The sequence below is a fragment of the Xenopus laevis genome, chromosome 5S, assembly GCF_017654675.1.
Source record: "Xenopus laevis strain J_2021 chromosome 5S, Xenopus_laevis_v10.1, whole genome shotgun sequence".
Taxonomy (NCBI): Eukaryota; Metazoa; Chordata; class Amphibia; order Anura; family Pipidae; genus Xenopus; species Xenopus laevis.
In genome coordinates, this window is record NC_054380.1 from 120,365,055 (window position 1) to 120,383,350 (window position 18,296).

Here is an 18,296-nt window from a genome sequence, read left to right on the forward strand (position 1 = left end):
TTCCCGCTGTATGCAAATTAGCCTGAGCGCAAGACCTCTAATGAATTTGCGATAGGGAGAAATAAAAGCTAGCGCATCTCCAATTCGAATTGCTCGCATTGCCGAAGTAACGCTAGCAAAAAAGTCACCAGCTTTCAAGACCAGGGACGATACTCAGCATTTTAGTGAATTAGCAAGGTCTAAGTGAATTTTCGCCTGGCGAAGTGTAGCAATGGGTGCAAAGCGGTCGCTGGCGACTTTTCGCCGGTTAGTGAATCTGCCCTCTTCTGTATGGTCTTAGAATTATTTTGATTCCAGTTCTGTCTGTTTCCAGCCTGCTATCTGGTTGTTGGGGACACCAAGTACTATAACCAAAAACACAGTGTGAGGGTCCAGTTGAGTTGTACGTATGTGTGGGATCCATTGTCTGGAAAAAGTTGTTATTGTAAGTTTAATAACTGTAAAGCAGCCTTCAGCAGCTTAATGTTACACTACCATGTTTATGTACTTGTTTATGGAAAGTGGAGTTATATGTGACCTGTTATCGAGAAAGCTGATTTTTTTTTTACCCTCAGTCACCTTGGCATACTCATCATAGTTAACTGCAAAAACTGCAACTAAAATATCATAATGATTGCATTTCGGAGTGAAACCTTCAAATGTCCATGTCACCATGTCACAGGTTCTCTGTTTATTGAGCAAAGTCCCTTGTGGGAGAATAGGTGAGATGGGGCCCTGCAAGGAGGCCAGGGGGCCAGATTTAGAAAAACAGACACATCCAGTCTGCAGCTGTTGTTAAACTCCCAGAAGCCCCTGTGGATTGTAATTGCTGTTCAATCACAATAGAAAGCTACAGACTGGATGCCTCTAATATACAGTAAATAGAAAACATCTGTTATCTCCCATTGTAATAATTATAAAACATGCACTTTTTTCGAAGATATGTCTGCCAAAAGATTCCCTCTGAGACTGGAAGTTCTTGGCAAAGGCCTACAAGCTCTGCCCCAAAGACTGACCCTAAATACCCCATGCCGGGATACACATGACGCATGGTGACACTATAACACACACATTATCAGTCTTCTCTTTGTACTAAACACACCCCACGGAACAAAAGGCGGTATATAAATGCCAAAGGGGAGATGTGCAAAAATGGGTTTGACCTAGATGAGGTCTGCTGGCTACACCAATTAATTAGTGCTGTTTGGCTTGTAATGATGCCCAGCACACAAGCTCCATTCAAGGATTCATCACGGTGCTGCCGCCACTGCTACTGCTCTGCTCAGCTGTAAAACACAAGCAGCCTGTATACAATAGGAGGATAATACACAGGGAGGGGTTAGGGGAACAGAATTCCCATCCAAGCTGCGCTTTGAAGCCTGTCCTCCTTGCTGTTGTGTGGTTCATTCCACCTCACTCCCTCCCTCTCCCTCTCTCGCTGCTCTCTCTATAGCTCTGTAAGTTTCTTCTTTCTGCCCATAGCCTCGATATGTCTTTCTGGTGGATTTATCTTGCCCTGCTCACTCTCGCCTTCTCACATAATACCCAGGCTCTCAGGACATACCCATCCAATGAAGGTAAGCAAACTGAGAGCAAACTGTGCCGCCAACTATACAGTAGCATCATCCCTCGTCAGGGTACCAGTTTGTAGAAATCTTTGGTACAGGCAGGGTTCATTCTTACATACACTATTTCTGACATGGGCAGGTGGGCTTCATCCATCTGTTTTAGAGGAGCTACTTTAAAGGATTTTATCCAGGGATTGAATTCTGTTTTGCACTGAACTGTATATAGTGAAGAAGTTAGTCTGCAAGGAGATCTCTGAGATATAGTGTTGTTATCACTTAGATATGATTATGGTTTCATACAATGGAGTTTGATCATCTATCTATCTATCTATCTATCTATCTATCTATCTATCTATCTATCTATCTATCTATCTACTGTATATCATCTATCTGTATATTATTAAATGGGTTGCATCAAGCCTACTAAGAATCAAAGTGGAGGGGAGTCCATGGGCAGTTCTAAAGATAATGGGCAATACCAGAAAGGCACTGATTTATCCGAGTGTGCATCTGTTATCGACTTATTCTGCACGTTCGGCTGTTTAGCACTTTCCCAGGTAGCAGTAGGCTGCAGGTACGGGAGCTTGGGGTTGGTCAAGGTGAGCTCTCAGTAAACACTCCTGCCATGTGCTCGAGCAAAAGCTGGACAAGGAAAAAAAAAGGACAGCCAACTGACCAGCCTTATTTATAAACACTAAATTAAATCAATCTTAATATTTGTACATTTTCTGTGGCTGAAAAGCACAGCAGGTTTCCCAACAAGGCAGCCCTGTCATAAACATGGCGGTCATATTGATTCCTATTGATTCTTAGTTCATTTTTGCTTCTTGTGGATAGGGCAGGTCTGATTTATTTCTTTCTGTGCATTTTATTTTAGGTCGTCTAAATGAGATCCAGCCAATTCCTTACTAGCAGTGTGTATGGTGACAGGCAGCACCCATATACAATATACACTGCACATATCAATAGGATATCTATCTATCTATCTATCTATCTATCTATCTATCTATCATCTATCTATCTATCTATCTATCATCTATCTATCTATCTATCTATGGCCATCAAATTCTAATACTTTCTTTGAACTTCTGAATGATAAAGTCTACCTGCACTATTTATGCATTTTTGGCCATATTTAGTCCATAGGCACAAACACCCACAATCAAATTCAATTAAAAACATCTATTTATATGTAGATCTATATCATCTTCTATCTACATCTGTATTGTCTTGGTATGAGCATGAATATGTATGCTGTAACCTATCCATGTATTACTATATTATATAGAGTTATATTGATTAAGAATATATTAACTGCAAATCTTTCTTCTGTTTTCAACACCGGCACTGCCAATCCCAAACCTGTATTGTCTGACTCACTATTTCATCTATTACAATAGAAAAGTGTCTTTTAATTGATGTGGACTCTTAGCATTAATCCATATTAATGGTTAAACAGTTGGTTTAGCTTTTATAATGTTTTTCTGTATATATTAGGTATAGTACCTGTTCCTGGAAAACTCCAAATGTTCTGTATCTCCTATCTATATACACATACAGTTTACCTAAAAATGTATTTGTAAGTATTTCACTGCAATAAATAATGAAGTAGAATAGAACACTGCCCATAAATATGATGGCCCTTTATTAAATTATATTTGTGTGCTCTATTTACTATCTATCCACCTGATCTACAAGGGCTTCCTACCCTTATTGGAGTCCATGGGCAGTATCTTGAAGCACATCTTGCTGTGGCATATTGAGAGAAGAGGCAGAGGAAATGTTGCAGTGTCCCCTCGTTTAATTTATTATTTATAAGGACTATTTGTGGCAGCCTCAGACTCAGGCAGAAAGGGAGAGTCAAGGAGATAGACAGATATCAGTGCAGACGAGGGCACTTCCAGCTTTGATGTTCAGGGCTGTCAGACAAGCAGCTCCTCTTTGTGCTCCTCGGAGCATAGATTCTCTTACTCCACCAAAGTCAAGGCATTAAAGGGTGCATTAGCTCTTAAGATGCATGTAGCTGTGACATTAAAAGGCACATGGTCTCTTTTAGAGAAGTAAATCTAAGCAATTCTATCACAACATTCCTTGGGGTTTTGATATTTGATGTGCATAAAGCTTAAAGAAGCAATATTTCTCTGCTCGCTGCATGGCAAGGCTGAAAGGCAATGAATGCTCTTGTTTAAACCAAACCAGCCCCTCACGAGTTCTTTTGAAAGCAAATGTTATATTTAATAAATAGCAGTGTAAGTTGTAAGGCTGTCACAGGCTCCAAGCTGCTTGATTGAATGCTGGCTTGGCTATTATGCTCGATCACCTGCGGTTTTCTGGGGGTGTATTGAAATACTATTGAAATACCTGTACTACTGTGTCAGGGTTATTTGTGAAGTGGGTTTTTTTGTTAACATCTGAACAGGTCACACGTCTTCTGCATGAAGTGTTTGCCAATAGAAAGCAACTTAATGAAAATATCTGATTCTATTTATCTCTCTTCATCATCATCTGTCAATTTGGCATTTAGATTTTGGTGGGACCTGTTAGAACAATGAATAAAAAGCTTGCAGTGAAAGACCGAGACAGCTCTGGACTCTAATTTAAGCCTTAATAGAACTTACAGACCCACGGGATCAATGTGTAATCTACTAAAATGCCCTCATAAGCAATGCACATAGCGAACAGAGCCACCTATTTCCTAGGCTACAGTCAAAATATCTTGCCCCCAATGTGGCTCTTAGTTGGCACCTATGGAGAGCATGTTAACATGGTACCGACATTGAGCAAACAGACTTTCTAGTTGCCTTTTTATAGTTTGCATCTCCAGGCAAGACACTTGACTCCACGCTGTGGGAAGTGTTTAATTTATGGCATTGCATGGTCTACTTAGTTAAATTAATGATATATTTGCTATGTAGAAATTATAAAAAGCAACATGTGCATGCCACTAACCTGAAATGTATCCAACCCACAATATATTTTTCTTTATGCTCCTTAAGGAAAGGATGCTAATCTAAGGTGGATTGAGGGACCTCTTTGACCTTTTCCAGGCATGTTCTGTAAGGCTTTCCATCTATACACAGATAGCATGCAATGCGATAGATCAATAGATGGAGCAGCCCCCACTATATTTTCTCATTGCAGCCACTCCTGTTTCTTTTGCTGTTTTCCATTTTCTCTCTACTGAGCAAAAATACCAACTGTAATCTTAGCATGGGGTTCAAGTATCTCTGGATCTCAGTTGTGGAGGTCAAGGTCAGGAATAGGTTGTGGATAGATGTGAACTCCCTAAACTGGAAAAAACGCTTTAGTGATAATTGAAATATTACACTAGAAAAAACACACACAATACGATCCCTGAATTCTGTGCCAGTGTGGAACTGGATCTGTGGTGTTGCCCAGTGTGCAACTAATTATATTATATTATCTCCTAATGTTTATATAGGTCTGTATCGACACTTTGTATGTAATATCTCTATGGCCTACTTATATGATAGGGAGCTTCAGAATCAGTTGATGGTTTATAAATAGGTTTGTAAATAAATGATAATAATCCTAATAACCCTGAACTATAGCACAGGATCATGTACTGCAGACAGAATTTTAGAAATCAGGATTTCCTGCACACATGTGAAATGTAAGTATCCTAATAAATATACTATAGAGGACGGTGGGGCTACAGCTATTCACTGCCAATGTATCTCAGTCATAAATTTCTTTCCAATGTCTGTGCAGCACATGCTGGGCTGCAGTCCAGTTTAATAGTTGTAACGTATGATCCCAGGGACATGTGATGCAATCCTACAGGGATGTGTCAGCTACTTCTATTGATATCAATATCTGCTAAACTCCAATAAAGAATCCTGACTGAATCCCGAACCATATCCTGAATTGCATCCCCAGTTGTTTTTCACAATAAATATTTATCACCCAAAAGTATGGGCATAACTGACCTCTTAAAGTACTGCACATAAGAACCAACTGCATCTAGTTGGCTATTCCTCATATGACATGTCAGAAAGAGATGAGTCCTTTAAAGGAAAATACAGTGGATACTTTACATTGCTTGGTTAGTGGATTGGTAGCCTAACTGTTGGAAACAAGTCTGTAGGCTTACTGGAAATAGAGTAATCAAAGACTAGTGATGGCGAATAAATTTGCCAGGCGTGAATTCCCAGTGAATTTTCACATTTTGCCACCGACGAATACATTTGCGAAACTGCAGAGAAAATTTGCTGGTGAAAAATCTGCGGAGTCAAAAAAATTTGGGCGAATATATATGAAATACAGAGGTAGTGGTCTCCAAATTAATGGAGTATTAACAACAGGGAGATTGTTCCTTCGCTCTGCCGATGCTAGAATAGATTAACCGGTGCCTCAATCCTCCATAAAGGGTTACCGCAATCCCATTTTATGGACTAATGGAGTATTAACTCACCACATTTAGGAAGTGGCCCAGGTGCACCGCCCTGAGCCCTCAGCGGACAACAATTCTTTGAAGCAGGCACTCAAAAAGGCAGACTTCCACCAGGCAAAAGTTTTCAAAGTGAAAAGTAGTTTGCTAACATGAAACGCGTAAGGCTATGGATACAATAAACTACTTTTCACTTTGAAAACTTTTGTCTGGTGGAAGTCTTTGTGGGTGGGTTCCTTTTTGAGTGCCTGCTTCAAAGAATTTTTGTCCGCTGAGGGCTCAGGGCGGTGCACCTGGGCCACTTCCTAAATTTTGGTTGTCCGCGCGTCAGAATAGTCGCTTGCATCAAAATTGTCTCACGTCAAAATGATTCAGCCCCCCATTGACTTTAATGCATTGGACAAAATAGGTATAAAAATTGTTGCAGGAGCCAAAATTGATGCGCGTCAAAATAATTTTGACGCCCATTGACCTCATTGCTCACTACCAAAGACATATCAGTTGTCTTAATGGCCAGATCCCTCTTAAAACAGGGTAGCCTTTTGTCTACTCATACGTCTAAGCATATGGAAGAGAGATATTTTTATTCTTAGACACCTGATACAAAGTTCTTATCAATTTTACAATGTATTAAACCATGAGAAATTTCACACAGGGGTTTCATATAAAACGTAACTTTCTGTGATAACAGAACCAAGTCTGGGTTGGCTATTTTAGCTAAATATCTGATTTTAAATGTTAGCAACTAGTATGTTCACTAATGTAGACTAACCTCTTCATTGATGTAGCAAAGTTCAGCTCCTAGGAAAGTAATTAAAGTGTAAAATGAAGTTTATGTCAGACACAACAAATAGATGAGAAAGCCATAATGCAGGTTATTCCTTTCCTTTGCCTTGTCTGACAGGGACGCCTTAAATTATCTCCTATCAATAACTATAGAGTTCTAGCAATTGATGTTCACTCAGTTGTTAAAAGGTCTCGTCCCTGCCTGGCTGCCGTCTGTAATGCAGTCTCTAGCTTTATACAGTTTTGCAGTATTGATCAATCGCTGTGAAATGATCTGAAGATTGTCAAGGGAGGGAAGGGCAAGGGATGAAAAGTGGGGCATTTGAGATGTTGGAAAAGAGAACTAGTGTCTAGGATACTGGACTGAGAGACTTTTTTATTAATAGGTTATTATTGTTATAGGCTTTCCAAAATAATTTTTTGAGAGTCTATGAAAACTTTTGAGAAAAACAGCTGGGGTGGGGGGGGGTATCCACACACATTATACATATAAAGCTGCCGTAAATTATATATTTTGCATCCATGGTCCCCACCTTTTCTCTAATAAAATTAATATTGTCTGACAAATGTGACAAATGTGAAAATCATGGAAACCGCTTTGCTACGTAATATAAAAAGTACAGTATACAGGTTCGTCTTTAAAAGAGAACTAAAGCCTAACTAAAGAAGTAGGCAAAAAGTGTTTTATATATTTTCTGGGCTTCTGCACCAGCCCAAGGCAACCACAGCCCTTTAGCAGGGAAGATCTGTGTCTCCAAAGATGTCCCAGTAGCTTCTTATCTTCTTTTCTGCTGATTCACTGCACATGCTTGTTATGTTTGGGGTAGCCGAGGATGAGTAGAGTATAACAGTGCTTTATTAGCAGAGTCATGCAGCCGTTTCACAACAGTCACTTTCACTTTTAAGCTGTGCAAGAAGTATGCGCAGTATAAGTCTGGGCACAGTGACATCTACAGGCCATTTGTATAAACACCACAATGCTCTGTGCTGCTGTCACTCCACTCACAATATACTGTATATACAAAATAGAAATGTCACAATATGAGGCAGATTAATAATTAATCAGATAATTACTACATTGGCTCAGAAACCAGTGCAACTAGCATGCAAATTAATAATCAGTAGTGATGGGCGAATAAATTCGCCTGGCACGAATTTGCTGCAAATTTCTGCGTTTCAAAGCTGGCGTCAATTTCTGATTTTCACAACTTTTCATTAAATTTTTCACCCATAACTAATAATCAGCCTTGTAGCATCAGCTTATATGACAGACCAACCTCATTTTCTGCTGGATGATTTGTGACGACCCTTAAGCTTAAGGGGAGAGAAAGTGGAAGCACAAGAAAAAAATAATACATTTAAATGCAATAACAATACATAAGACCCTTAAGCTTAGCTTCTCAACAACTGCTCAGAGCCCACTGAGCATGTGAGTGTCACAGACACTTTCCAAGATGGTGACCCCCTGTGACAAGTTTGAAGTCCTGGATCATTGCTGCTATTGACAAGCCGAGACTTTAGGCTGGTGCAATAAGTTCAGTATGTAAGATATGTCATTTTTAACCATATTCATTTTGAGGGTTTAGTTCTCCTTTAATAAGCCTTCCATACCCAAGTTTCTGCTGTCCTTTTCTTCATGTGTCAAACAATAAGGGCAGCCACTTGCACTTGCCAATATGTTTGACACAGTTTGACAATGGTTTATGCTAGGGTTGCTTTAAAGGAGAAGGAAAGCCTTCTTCCACTTTGGGGTGCCAAATGTTAGGCACCCTGAAATGATTGCATTTACTTACTTGAAACCCTGGGCTCCTATCAGCAGAAAACTGCACCGGCCTGGGGTTATTCCAGCAAGCACCACAGAAACCATCCTCTTCTGGCTTCTTCTTTCTTCAAATTTCCCGGGGTAGACGCATGCTCAGTAGAACGAAAGAGCTGACTTTTTAGTTAAAGTTCAGCTTTTCGCTCTATGCAGCCACGAGAAGCAAGAACAAGCCAGAAGAGGATGGTTTTGTGGTGTTCGCTGGAAGAACAGGGCTGGTGCAGTTTTCTGCTGATAGGAGCACTGGCCCAGGGTTTCAGTTAAGTAAATAAAATCACTTGGGAAGAAGACTTTCCTTCTCCTTTAAGGTACCAGTGGGCCCAGGAAAGAGTTCTTATTGATGGACCCCCACAGTCATTTCTGATGGAAATACCATAAAACTGGTGAACTAGGACTATAATGCAGGCATTAAATATATGGTCTGGGCTTACTGAAGTAGACATAGGGTTCAAATGAGCTGTCCTGAGCATGGTGTGGACCAACCATTATCTCACCACAAAACAAAAAATTAATGCCAGACAAAGTTCTGATGGCAGGGCCACTGTCATGTTGAGCCCTGAGCAAATGCCTCATTGGCCATTTATTAAAACCCCCCGACATCCTCACATTGTGTAACACACTCCTCCTTGACATTCTACACTCAGCTGGCATTCGGGACACTGCTCTTTCATGGTTTACATCTTATCTGTCTGACCGTTCCTTTAAAGTTTCCTTCTCTAACTCTACTTCTACTACTTTCCCACTCTCTGTTGGAGTTCCTCAAGGCTCTGTTCTTGGCCCCCTGCTGTTCTCGCTCTATACAACTTCACTAGGAAAACTCATTCAGTCATTTGGACTTCAGTATCACCTTTATGCTGATGACACCCAACTCTACTTGTCTACTCCTGATCTTTCTAATTCTGTCCTTTCCCAAGTCACAGACTGTCTTTCTGCTGTCTCCTCCTGGATGTCACAGCGCCACCTGAAACTGAACCTTTCTAAAACAGAACTCATCATATTTCCTCCAAGATCTTCCCCTGTCCCTCAGATATCACTCACCGTAAACAACACCACCTTTCATTCCACCACACAGGCACGCTGCCTAGGAGTTATCTTAGACTCTCATCTGTCTTTTTCACCACACATTCAAACACTTGCAAAATCTTGCCGTATTCAACTGCGCAACATTGCTCGAATACGACCCTATCTCAGTTCAGAATCAACTAAAACACTGATTCAGTCTCTCATCATCTCCCGCCTTGATTACTGCAACTTACTCCTCACAGGTATTCCAACAAGTCACCTTTCACAACTCCAATCTGTTCTAAACGCGGCCGCTAGACTCATTCATCTAGCTCGCCGCTCAACATCAGCTGCTCCCATTTGTATGTCCCTTCACTGGCTCCCAATCTCTTCTAGAATCAAATTCAAATTACTTACACTCACATTCAAGGCCCTTAATAATGAAACCCCTCCCTATATTTCATCTCTAATCTCCAAATACACTCCTTCACGAAACCTACGCTCTGCTTCTGATCTTCGCCTCACTTCTCCTCTGGTCACTTCTGCCCATTCTCGTCTACAAGACTTCTCTCGGGCTTCTGCTTTTCTCTGGAACTCTCTGCCACAAGCTGTCAGACTTTCTCCTTCCTTCCAAACTTTCAAGCGCTCCTTAAAGACCCATCTGTTTAAAGAGGCCTATTCGTTGTACCTTAATTAATCATTGCTGTATCAAAAATGACAAAGTGTTTATATAATCCTAATGTCTCAATTGTACCCTAACCTTTTAGTTTGTAAACCCCATTGTACTCTGTAATCCTTGTCTGTTAGCCACCATTTATTCCCTGTTTGCTATAACTGCAGTAAAGCACTGCGTATCTTGACAGCGCTATATAAATAAATGATGATGATGATGATGATATACTGCAGCACTCTGGGTTATATATAAAATCACCTTTATTGTTACCTATGACATGATAACAGCAATGTTTTGGACATGTTAGTTCTTTATCACAGCTGGCAAAGCCAGAACTAACATGGCTGACACAGCACCGCCCCCCCCCCCACAAGAAAAAAATTTCAGAAGGTCCCAGCAACCTACCTGTCCCTAGATTGGCTATAGAGGAAGCTTATTTTGCTTTCCAGTCACAGTACTCCCTCTCTCTATCTCTATATGTATTATAGTATAATGCAAATAAAGTCATATGCACATACCACTATAAGCTCCTTACCTAAGGGGAGAAAGTTTTATGGACTGCCTTGTTTTACATTCCATTTTTATTCATAAGAAATGGAGAACAGCAGATTTTTCGGATTTGTCATTCAAGAGTGAAAGTGATATGCAATACATTTACAGGGCTCTTCTGCACCATTGCAGCCTTTGGCACTCCATCCCTGGTGCAACTGAATGAGGTGCAAACTAGCTGTCATTCCAGGTAACACTAACTGCAGCACCCCACCCTCAGTGCAGCACAACACCCACCCTCAGTGCAGCACACCTGCAGCACAACACCCACCCTCAGTGCAGCACAACACCCACCCTCAGTGCAGCATATCACCTACACTCAGTGCAGCACAACACCCACCCTCAGTGCAGCACAACACCCACCCTCAGTGCAGCACACCACCCACCCTCAGTGCAGAACAACAACCACCTGCAGTGCAGCACAACACCCACCCTTACTGCAGCACAACACCCATTCAGAGTCAGGTACAGCTCTTTGCACTCAATAGCAATAGGGAGCAATATACAATGTTGGTCTTTGTGCCTGTTATTTACACAAGGCACATTGCCCCATTCATAGCAAATGAGCCTCTTGTCCAATCATTAGAAAGTTATCAGTGGCGTAAGAGTAAAATGTTGATTTCCTCATTTTTTTAAAGATCCTAGCTTGTCCGATACTTGAGATGATTCAGTTTTCATGGAAACCCTTTAAGCTAGTCCCATCATTTGAAGTTGCTCTTTTGCATATATACAAAGAGGACTGGGCTTTGATCACCATCTATCCTCTCCTTGCTTGAAGTTAACCTAATGTGAACACACAAACTAAGGCCCCTGTGAGCATCTAGTGTTGTGAACAAGTGGAATGGGTTTTTCCATCACATGCTCAGTCTGTGGCAACCTCACTCTGTTATCAGCTGCCGAGACAAATTAGTAACCACTGGCGGCCTCTAATTGCAGGGACCTGAGTCCTCATGGGAGGTACTGTATATACTGATTATAAAAAGCACAGTGATTGCAGTCTGGGGGCTCAATGCCCTGTTGTCTGTGTTCTACAACTGAACAGCCTCTTTAACCATTAGTTACTGCAATTACTTGAATATGTGAGTGAGCCTATGGGATCCTCTCTTTATAGCAACTGTGGAATGGAATGAGTTTACTATGCTTCATTGTGCAAAGATACTGTATATACAATATAAGGAACTACATTTTATTGGTTTATTCACGTTAATATTATATAAAGGCTTTAAAATAGTGATGGGCAAATCTATGCCTTTTCGGTTCGCCGAAAAATTCACGAATTTACCAAAAACTTTGTGATATGGCAATCAAAATATTTTTGATGTGCGAAAATTTTTATACGTGCGACAATTTTGTCCAAACTCATTAAAGTCAATGGCCGTCCTAATAGTTTTGACGCATGACAATTTTATGCGTGCGACTATTCTGACGTGCAACAAATTTTTATTGTTGCAGCTAATTTTTCACCGATTTAATTTTTGCCGCAGTTTTGCAAATTTATTTGTTGCCGCAAATTAGTGCCTGACGAATTTATTATTATCACTACATTAAAGGAGCTACTTTGATAATCATGAGACTTTTGCAATGTAGAAACATGTTTGGGCAGATTCTCAATAATCCAGGTCATGGTATATCTATAGAAATAAACCAAATCAACCGGACTTGCTGAATTCAGAATTACCAACCAGTTGGATGACTGGTGAAATGTCTTCAAGAAAAAAAAAACACAGCAAATCCAGTTGATTTGATTTATTTCTATAGCTATGTAATGTAGAAACCCGATTGAACAATGCCACTAGAATGATGGAAGGACATGGCATATTTTGCCCAAATCAGACTGAAATAAAACAAAGGCAGTATTAGCACTGTGGTGGACATTCAACTTGAAAGCACTCCTGGTCATTAAAATATTGTAATGAGAGAGGAGAACAATAATGGACAAGCCAAACTATTTATTAAGGAATTAGGATTCCTTTTTTAATGTTTCCATTATCCCCTTATAAAAGCATAAGGTGAGTTCCTTGCAAATTGTAACACGGATATGTAACCTACAGTACACATAAACTAAACTACAGTTCTGGATAAATCATAACAGGAACAGCTAGGCTCCCTTAAACGTCTTGATATTAAAACTCGCCTTCTCCTACCTCCTGCTGTGCATCCTAGTTATAGCCCTTCTCTTCAGTTACTGTGTGAAGTGAACATTATCTTGCCTATACGTCCATGATGATCTGTGAATAGTTCTTGAAAACGAGGATAGAAATGACAGCGAGGAGCATTGTCTAATTCAGAAGCACTCATCACTAGCAAATGGAAGAAGACTGCAAATCCCATGAACTCCATGTATCTATATTTGCATAAGCCAGAACTGCTGAGGCTGGTGAAGGACAAATGTATACAGGTATAGGATCCATTATCTGGAAACTAATAATCCAAAAAGCTACAGTTTCATGGTGAAGATTTTGCCAGCAGCAACATTTTTCACAAATTAGATTTTTGCCATGTGGTTTATTTTTGCTGGAAAAAAGAACTGTGTTCTCGGCCACTGAAAACAAAAAAGAAGCTACCCGGAAAAGCTGTGTATGTAGAATATTGGAAAGGAGCTTCTCTAACAAGGAGGGCTCCTCCTGCCTCAGGCAACAGCTAGTGGACAGTTACAAGGTGGGGTAAAAGGCCGCCTCTTGTAAATTTAAGAGCCAAATTTCCAGGTAAAAACCCAGAAATTCGGCTCTTAACGCAATGTGGCCCCTTTTGGCCTGCTTCTCCGCTGATGTAGGGGCATCGTCGGGGGTTAAAGATGGCAGCAGCCCCGGGATAGCCCCTGCTAACAAGGTAGTCAGTGGCTTAACTACTAGCACTGGGCCCCCAGCAAAAAAAATCTTTAGAGGGTCCGGTTCACTCCACCCACCCACTCCGTCTTCCCTGCCCACTTCGTCTTCCCCACTTGCTTGCTAGTGAGCGAGTGTGCCTTGATCACCTTATGCTCCCTATCTGGAAAAGACAGTTAAGAGGAAGCAGACAGGCAGTGCAGAAAACAGTGCAATGTATATGCTATTGCAGAGATAAAAATGCCATAACTGCAATGCAATTTGCACCTTCCCAATGACTCCATTGTAGTGATTTCTCCTGTTTTGCTTCAATGAAAAATTAGCAAATTTCCCGCAAAATTTGCAAAATTCACGAGACAGCGAAAAATTCACGGCTAAATTGGGAAATTGGAAATTCAGGAAAAAAATTGTGAAATTCAAAAGTTTTCACAGAAAAAATTGTGAATTTTGCGGGAGATTCAAACGTGGAAATTCGTAGAGAATTTGTGCCAGGCGCATTTATTCCCCATCACTACTCCATTGCATTATTCTGAGGTCTTGTGTAATTTTTGACAAAGTGAAACAGTTCAAGACCACTCATAACTAATGCCATTCCCTGTAGCCATTGACAGCTATTCTGTTAAGTTCTCATGCTGTGCATGCGTGTTTGGTAAATGAGATCATGTTTCCTATAACAGTACCCTTTGACCCATTAGCTTATTTTGCTATTTATCTTATTCTTCCTTCTTCTCTCTAAAAGCAGATGTAATTTGACTTTATGAGTTTGCATATTAAAGTGAAAAAGTCTGTTTTAACCTTCATTAGTGTTCAAATGCATATGAAACATTGAACGAGTAATAGTAATTGCAATTTAATTAATTCAAATTATTCATCATTTTTCATTTGGTGTCTTTTATACACTTGTTCGGCATCATATGCCAAAGACATGAACAATATCCTGTAGCACAACCCAGGGGTATAGTAAGAACCAAGCAGACTGCAATATAATGTTCCTATTGTTCCACACTTTAAAATATATCTCTAATGCCTGTGACCCTGCTGTGTTGCCCCCTGGAATAGAAGAAAGAACACATCTACATTTGCTCTGCATTATTATATGACTATATTCAATGTGGTTCCCATTGTATCTGTTGGGGAATTACGTAAGATTAATGGGTTCATGATTATGTTTATCTGTGTAAAGCCAACCTTTAAGCATAATATTCATCTCATGATACACAGATTGAACATACTTCAGCACAGCCATATTTGGCATTTAAAAAAATGAGATATGAATGAATGCTGTAACTGTGTTAAAACAATCCAAATTTTTTTTTTGGATAAGTACTTTTTTAGAATTCCATTCATTCACCTCTACATGGAATACACTTCAGTCTTTTGTATGTGTATACCCAAGTGATTAGGCCAGGCATTCACTCTAATGAAACACTCTTTCTGTATATATATATATGACCTGGGAGAATACTTGTAGCTAGGATCTAGCTGAAGGTAACTACGAAAGAGTCAACTACACAGAAGAGCTGAATGCAGAGTGATGTGAACTGGAAACATGTCTTGGTTCAGGGGAATTCCAGTCTTCCGGGAACCCGGAGAAATCTGGGGCAGCCTGGGATAATGTGTCTAGTGTAAAAAACGTTTTAGAGCCAGAAACCTTATTCAGCAGAGACAGATTTGTTTAGTTTGTGATCAATATTGTAAATTGTACGTTTCAAGACTTGTTCTGCCATCTGCCATCTATAGCTACACACTGCAGCATTTCCAAACTCTCTCTCCATCTCTGTTCTGTATGCTTAAATTGCTTTAGTAACCACTGCACAATGTGCCCTCATGGAAGCACAAGGCTGCTCACAATTGCCCTGTTTGTATTTCCTTGCCAACATAAGTTGCAATGACTAGCTCTGTTGAAGCTATGTTGACCTTAAAGGATAAGAAAACATTAAAAATAAGTGTAAAATTGATGAGGGTGCTATTCTAAGCATTCTAAAATGTACATTCATTATTTATGTATTTTAATGCCAAGATATTAAAGGATACATGTACTGTTAACGTTAGTTAATTAATTAATTAATTATGTTACAACATTGCCACCTGCTGGTCATTTTCTGACCAGTCTTACCACCAAGTAGTCAAGGAGAAATAAAGAGGGCTGCTTGAGAAAGATCTCTTGTTTTTTTCATAAGCAGAGCAGAGGCTGAAGAAGAGGCTGCCTCTTTCTTTCTCCTGACAACTTCCTTGACTACTTGGTGGTCAGACTGGTGGGAAAATGACCAGCAAGTGGCGCTTTTGTAACAAAATTAATTAATTAGCGTTAACTGTACATGTATCCTTTAATATCCTGGAATTAAAAGAAATAAAATAATAAATACACATTGCAAAAATTCTTAGAATAGCACCCTCATCGATTTTACATTCACTTATTTTTAAGGTTTATTTATCCTTTAATAAAAGCTGTGCATAGTCAGCTGTAATAAAAGACATGTGCAAAACTTTAAAAGACAGGTGATTTGACCATATAAAGACTAAAATATTTGTTTCTGGGTAAAAAGAGGTAGAACCCTGAAAGAGACAAAAATTACCATAATAAATAAGGCTACTGTTTATCCAAGCAGATTGTTGGTGCTGGAGCATACAAACCAATGTTATACGTTACTGTGTTTTAAACCTCAGTATCAAGCCAACACGGCATTACGGTATGGTTTATGCCCTCAAGGGGTGGGTAAATGAACATGCCGTCTGGTTGCTATACACCAAATCCTGTCACAGGTTTCTCTTCCATCAGAGGTGGATTCCTCTCCCCAGGGAATATCACGACTAATGGGAATTGAGCACGAGCTGGCTCTGACGTGCAGAGGAACTGGCTTTAGACTGATAATTCCTAAGGGCCCCTATGGGACTTGCTCAGCACAGCTGATTAACTCATGACCTTCCCACACATTTGCTTTCCATTTTCTTTTAGCATAGTAGGCAACTTAATCATCATGGTTATCTTATTAAATTAATTTCCCAAAAAGCCCCTGGATACTCATTTACAACTAGCCTATGCAGATGTTATGTATAGAACCTGTAAAGACACCAGTTTTACATGTTGTTGGTAAATGTGTCCCATGATCTCCTTCCCTTTGCACGTACTGAACACACGCACAAATATATATATATATATATTTATACTTTGTCCTGAGCACATGTTTGTTTGTTGGGTCAGCCCACGCCAATTAGTAGTGTGGGGGTCAGTCTTGCTCTACAAGATTAGCTCTGCATAGTATGTGGCTTCTTAAACAAGTATATTTCACATTCAAGATTATTGACAAACATTTATTAGTTCACAGATCCCAATCCAATCTTAGTTAGAAATAACTAAGAGGCATCTATACAGCATTCAATGTCCATGTTTGAGTTAATTCTCTCTAGTGAGACATGATGTCAGTTAAGAGATAATTTTTGCTCTTACTCCGACCACTCACTGTAATCTTATTAAAGTCAGTTCATAAAACATTAATGTACATTCAAATATGAAATATGCGTTGGTTACTGTATATGGGTTGGTGGGGTATGAAAAATTTAAGGCGTAAGGGTGATTGGAGAAAAGAAATGATATGAAAAGATATATAATATATTATATGACTTGGTTTATTAAAAGAGAGAGGTATTAGCTACAGTAGGAGTAAGAGAAGAGAAAGGCCAAAATTAGACAAAACACAGAAATGCTACTGGCAACACTAGTAAGAGCCCAGTTAAACCCTTAACAGATTGCTCCTGTGGGTTTCAACCCACTCTGTGTGCTCACATTCATGTTAGGTCCTGCAAAATATTCTAGACAAGATTTGTCATTCTTTCTTCACACAAACACACACAGTTGGGCACTTGTGGTGGTTCCACAGTCGATCTAAGAAAAAATGCCTTGTCTCTTGAGGCAAGAGGACACAAAACACTTCTTGCCAAATCTGGAATGGACAAGAATTACTTGGGGACAACATTTTTTTCCTGACTTTTCATGTTGAGCATCCTTTAGATTTACAAGATAGTTACCAAGGACTGACATGCACTTTTAGGGTCAAATTCCATCCTTGTGTCTTGGTAGGACAGCTCACTGTCAGGTATACTGAGTGATGTCAGCAACTTAACTGGCCTTTGTTAACAGCACGTAAATGACCACCACCTTCTTTATAACCTGCTCAGAGGTTACACTGATAAATAACTGATTATGCTATGCTGTTATTGTGGACAATGTTTAGGACAGTCATAGACATAGAATGTCATTTTTTTTTTACATGATAGATCTCCAACTTGTAGCTGGTACAGGTATGGGACCTGTTATTCAGAATGCTTGGGACCTGGGGTTTTCCGGATAATGGATCTTTCCGTAATTTGGGTCTTCATGCCTTAAGTCTACTAGAAATTCATTTAAACATTAAATAAACCCAATAGGCTGGTTTTGCTTCCAATAAGGATTAATTATATCTTAGATGGGATCAAGTACAAGCTACTGTTTTATTATTACAGAGAAAAAGGAAATCATTTTTAAAAATTTCAATTATTTGGATAAAATGGAGTCTATGGGAGACAGCCATTCCGTAATTCGGATCTTTTTGGATATCGGGTTTCCGGATAAGGGATCCTATACCTGTACAATTTCTAGCAACCAATCACTTACAAAATTTAGCATTTGGGTTAACACACCTTCCAC

At 39.7% G+C, this 18,296-nt stretch overlaps 1 protein-coding gene across 3 annotated transcripts in view; it reads left to right on the forward strand.

Annotated features, from left to right (window-relative positions):
- The first annotated feature begins 1,386 nt into the window (after positions 1–1,386).
- The window catches only part of LOC108718221 (ephrin type-A receptor 3), a 143,164-nt gene continuing 126,254 nt past the window's right edge, over positions 1,387–18,296 (forward strand). For all 3 annotated transcript variants that reach the window (XM_018265907.2, XM_041565017.1, XM_041565015.1), the window contains exon 1: positions 1,387–1,556. In XM_018265907.2, the coding sequence (XP_018121396.1) occupies positions 1,469–1,556 (88 nt within the window). In that variant the 5' untranslated portion in view covers positions 1,387–1,468. The remainder of the gene's footprint in view (positions 1,557–18,296) is intronic.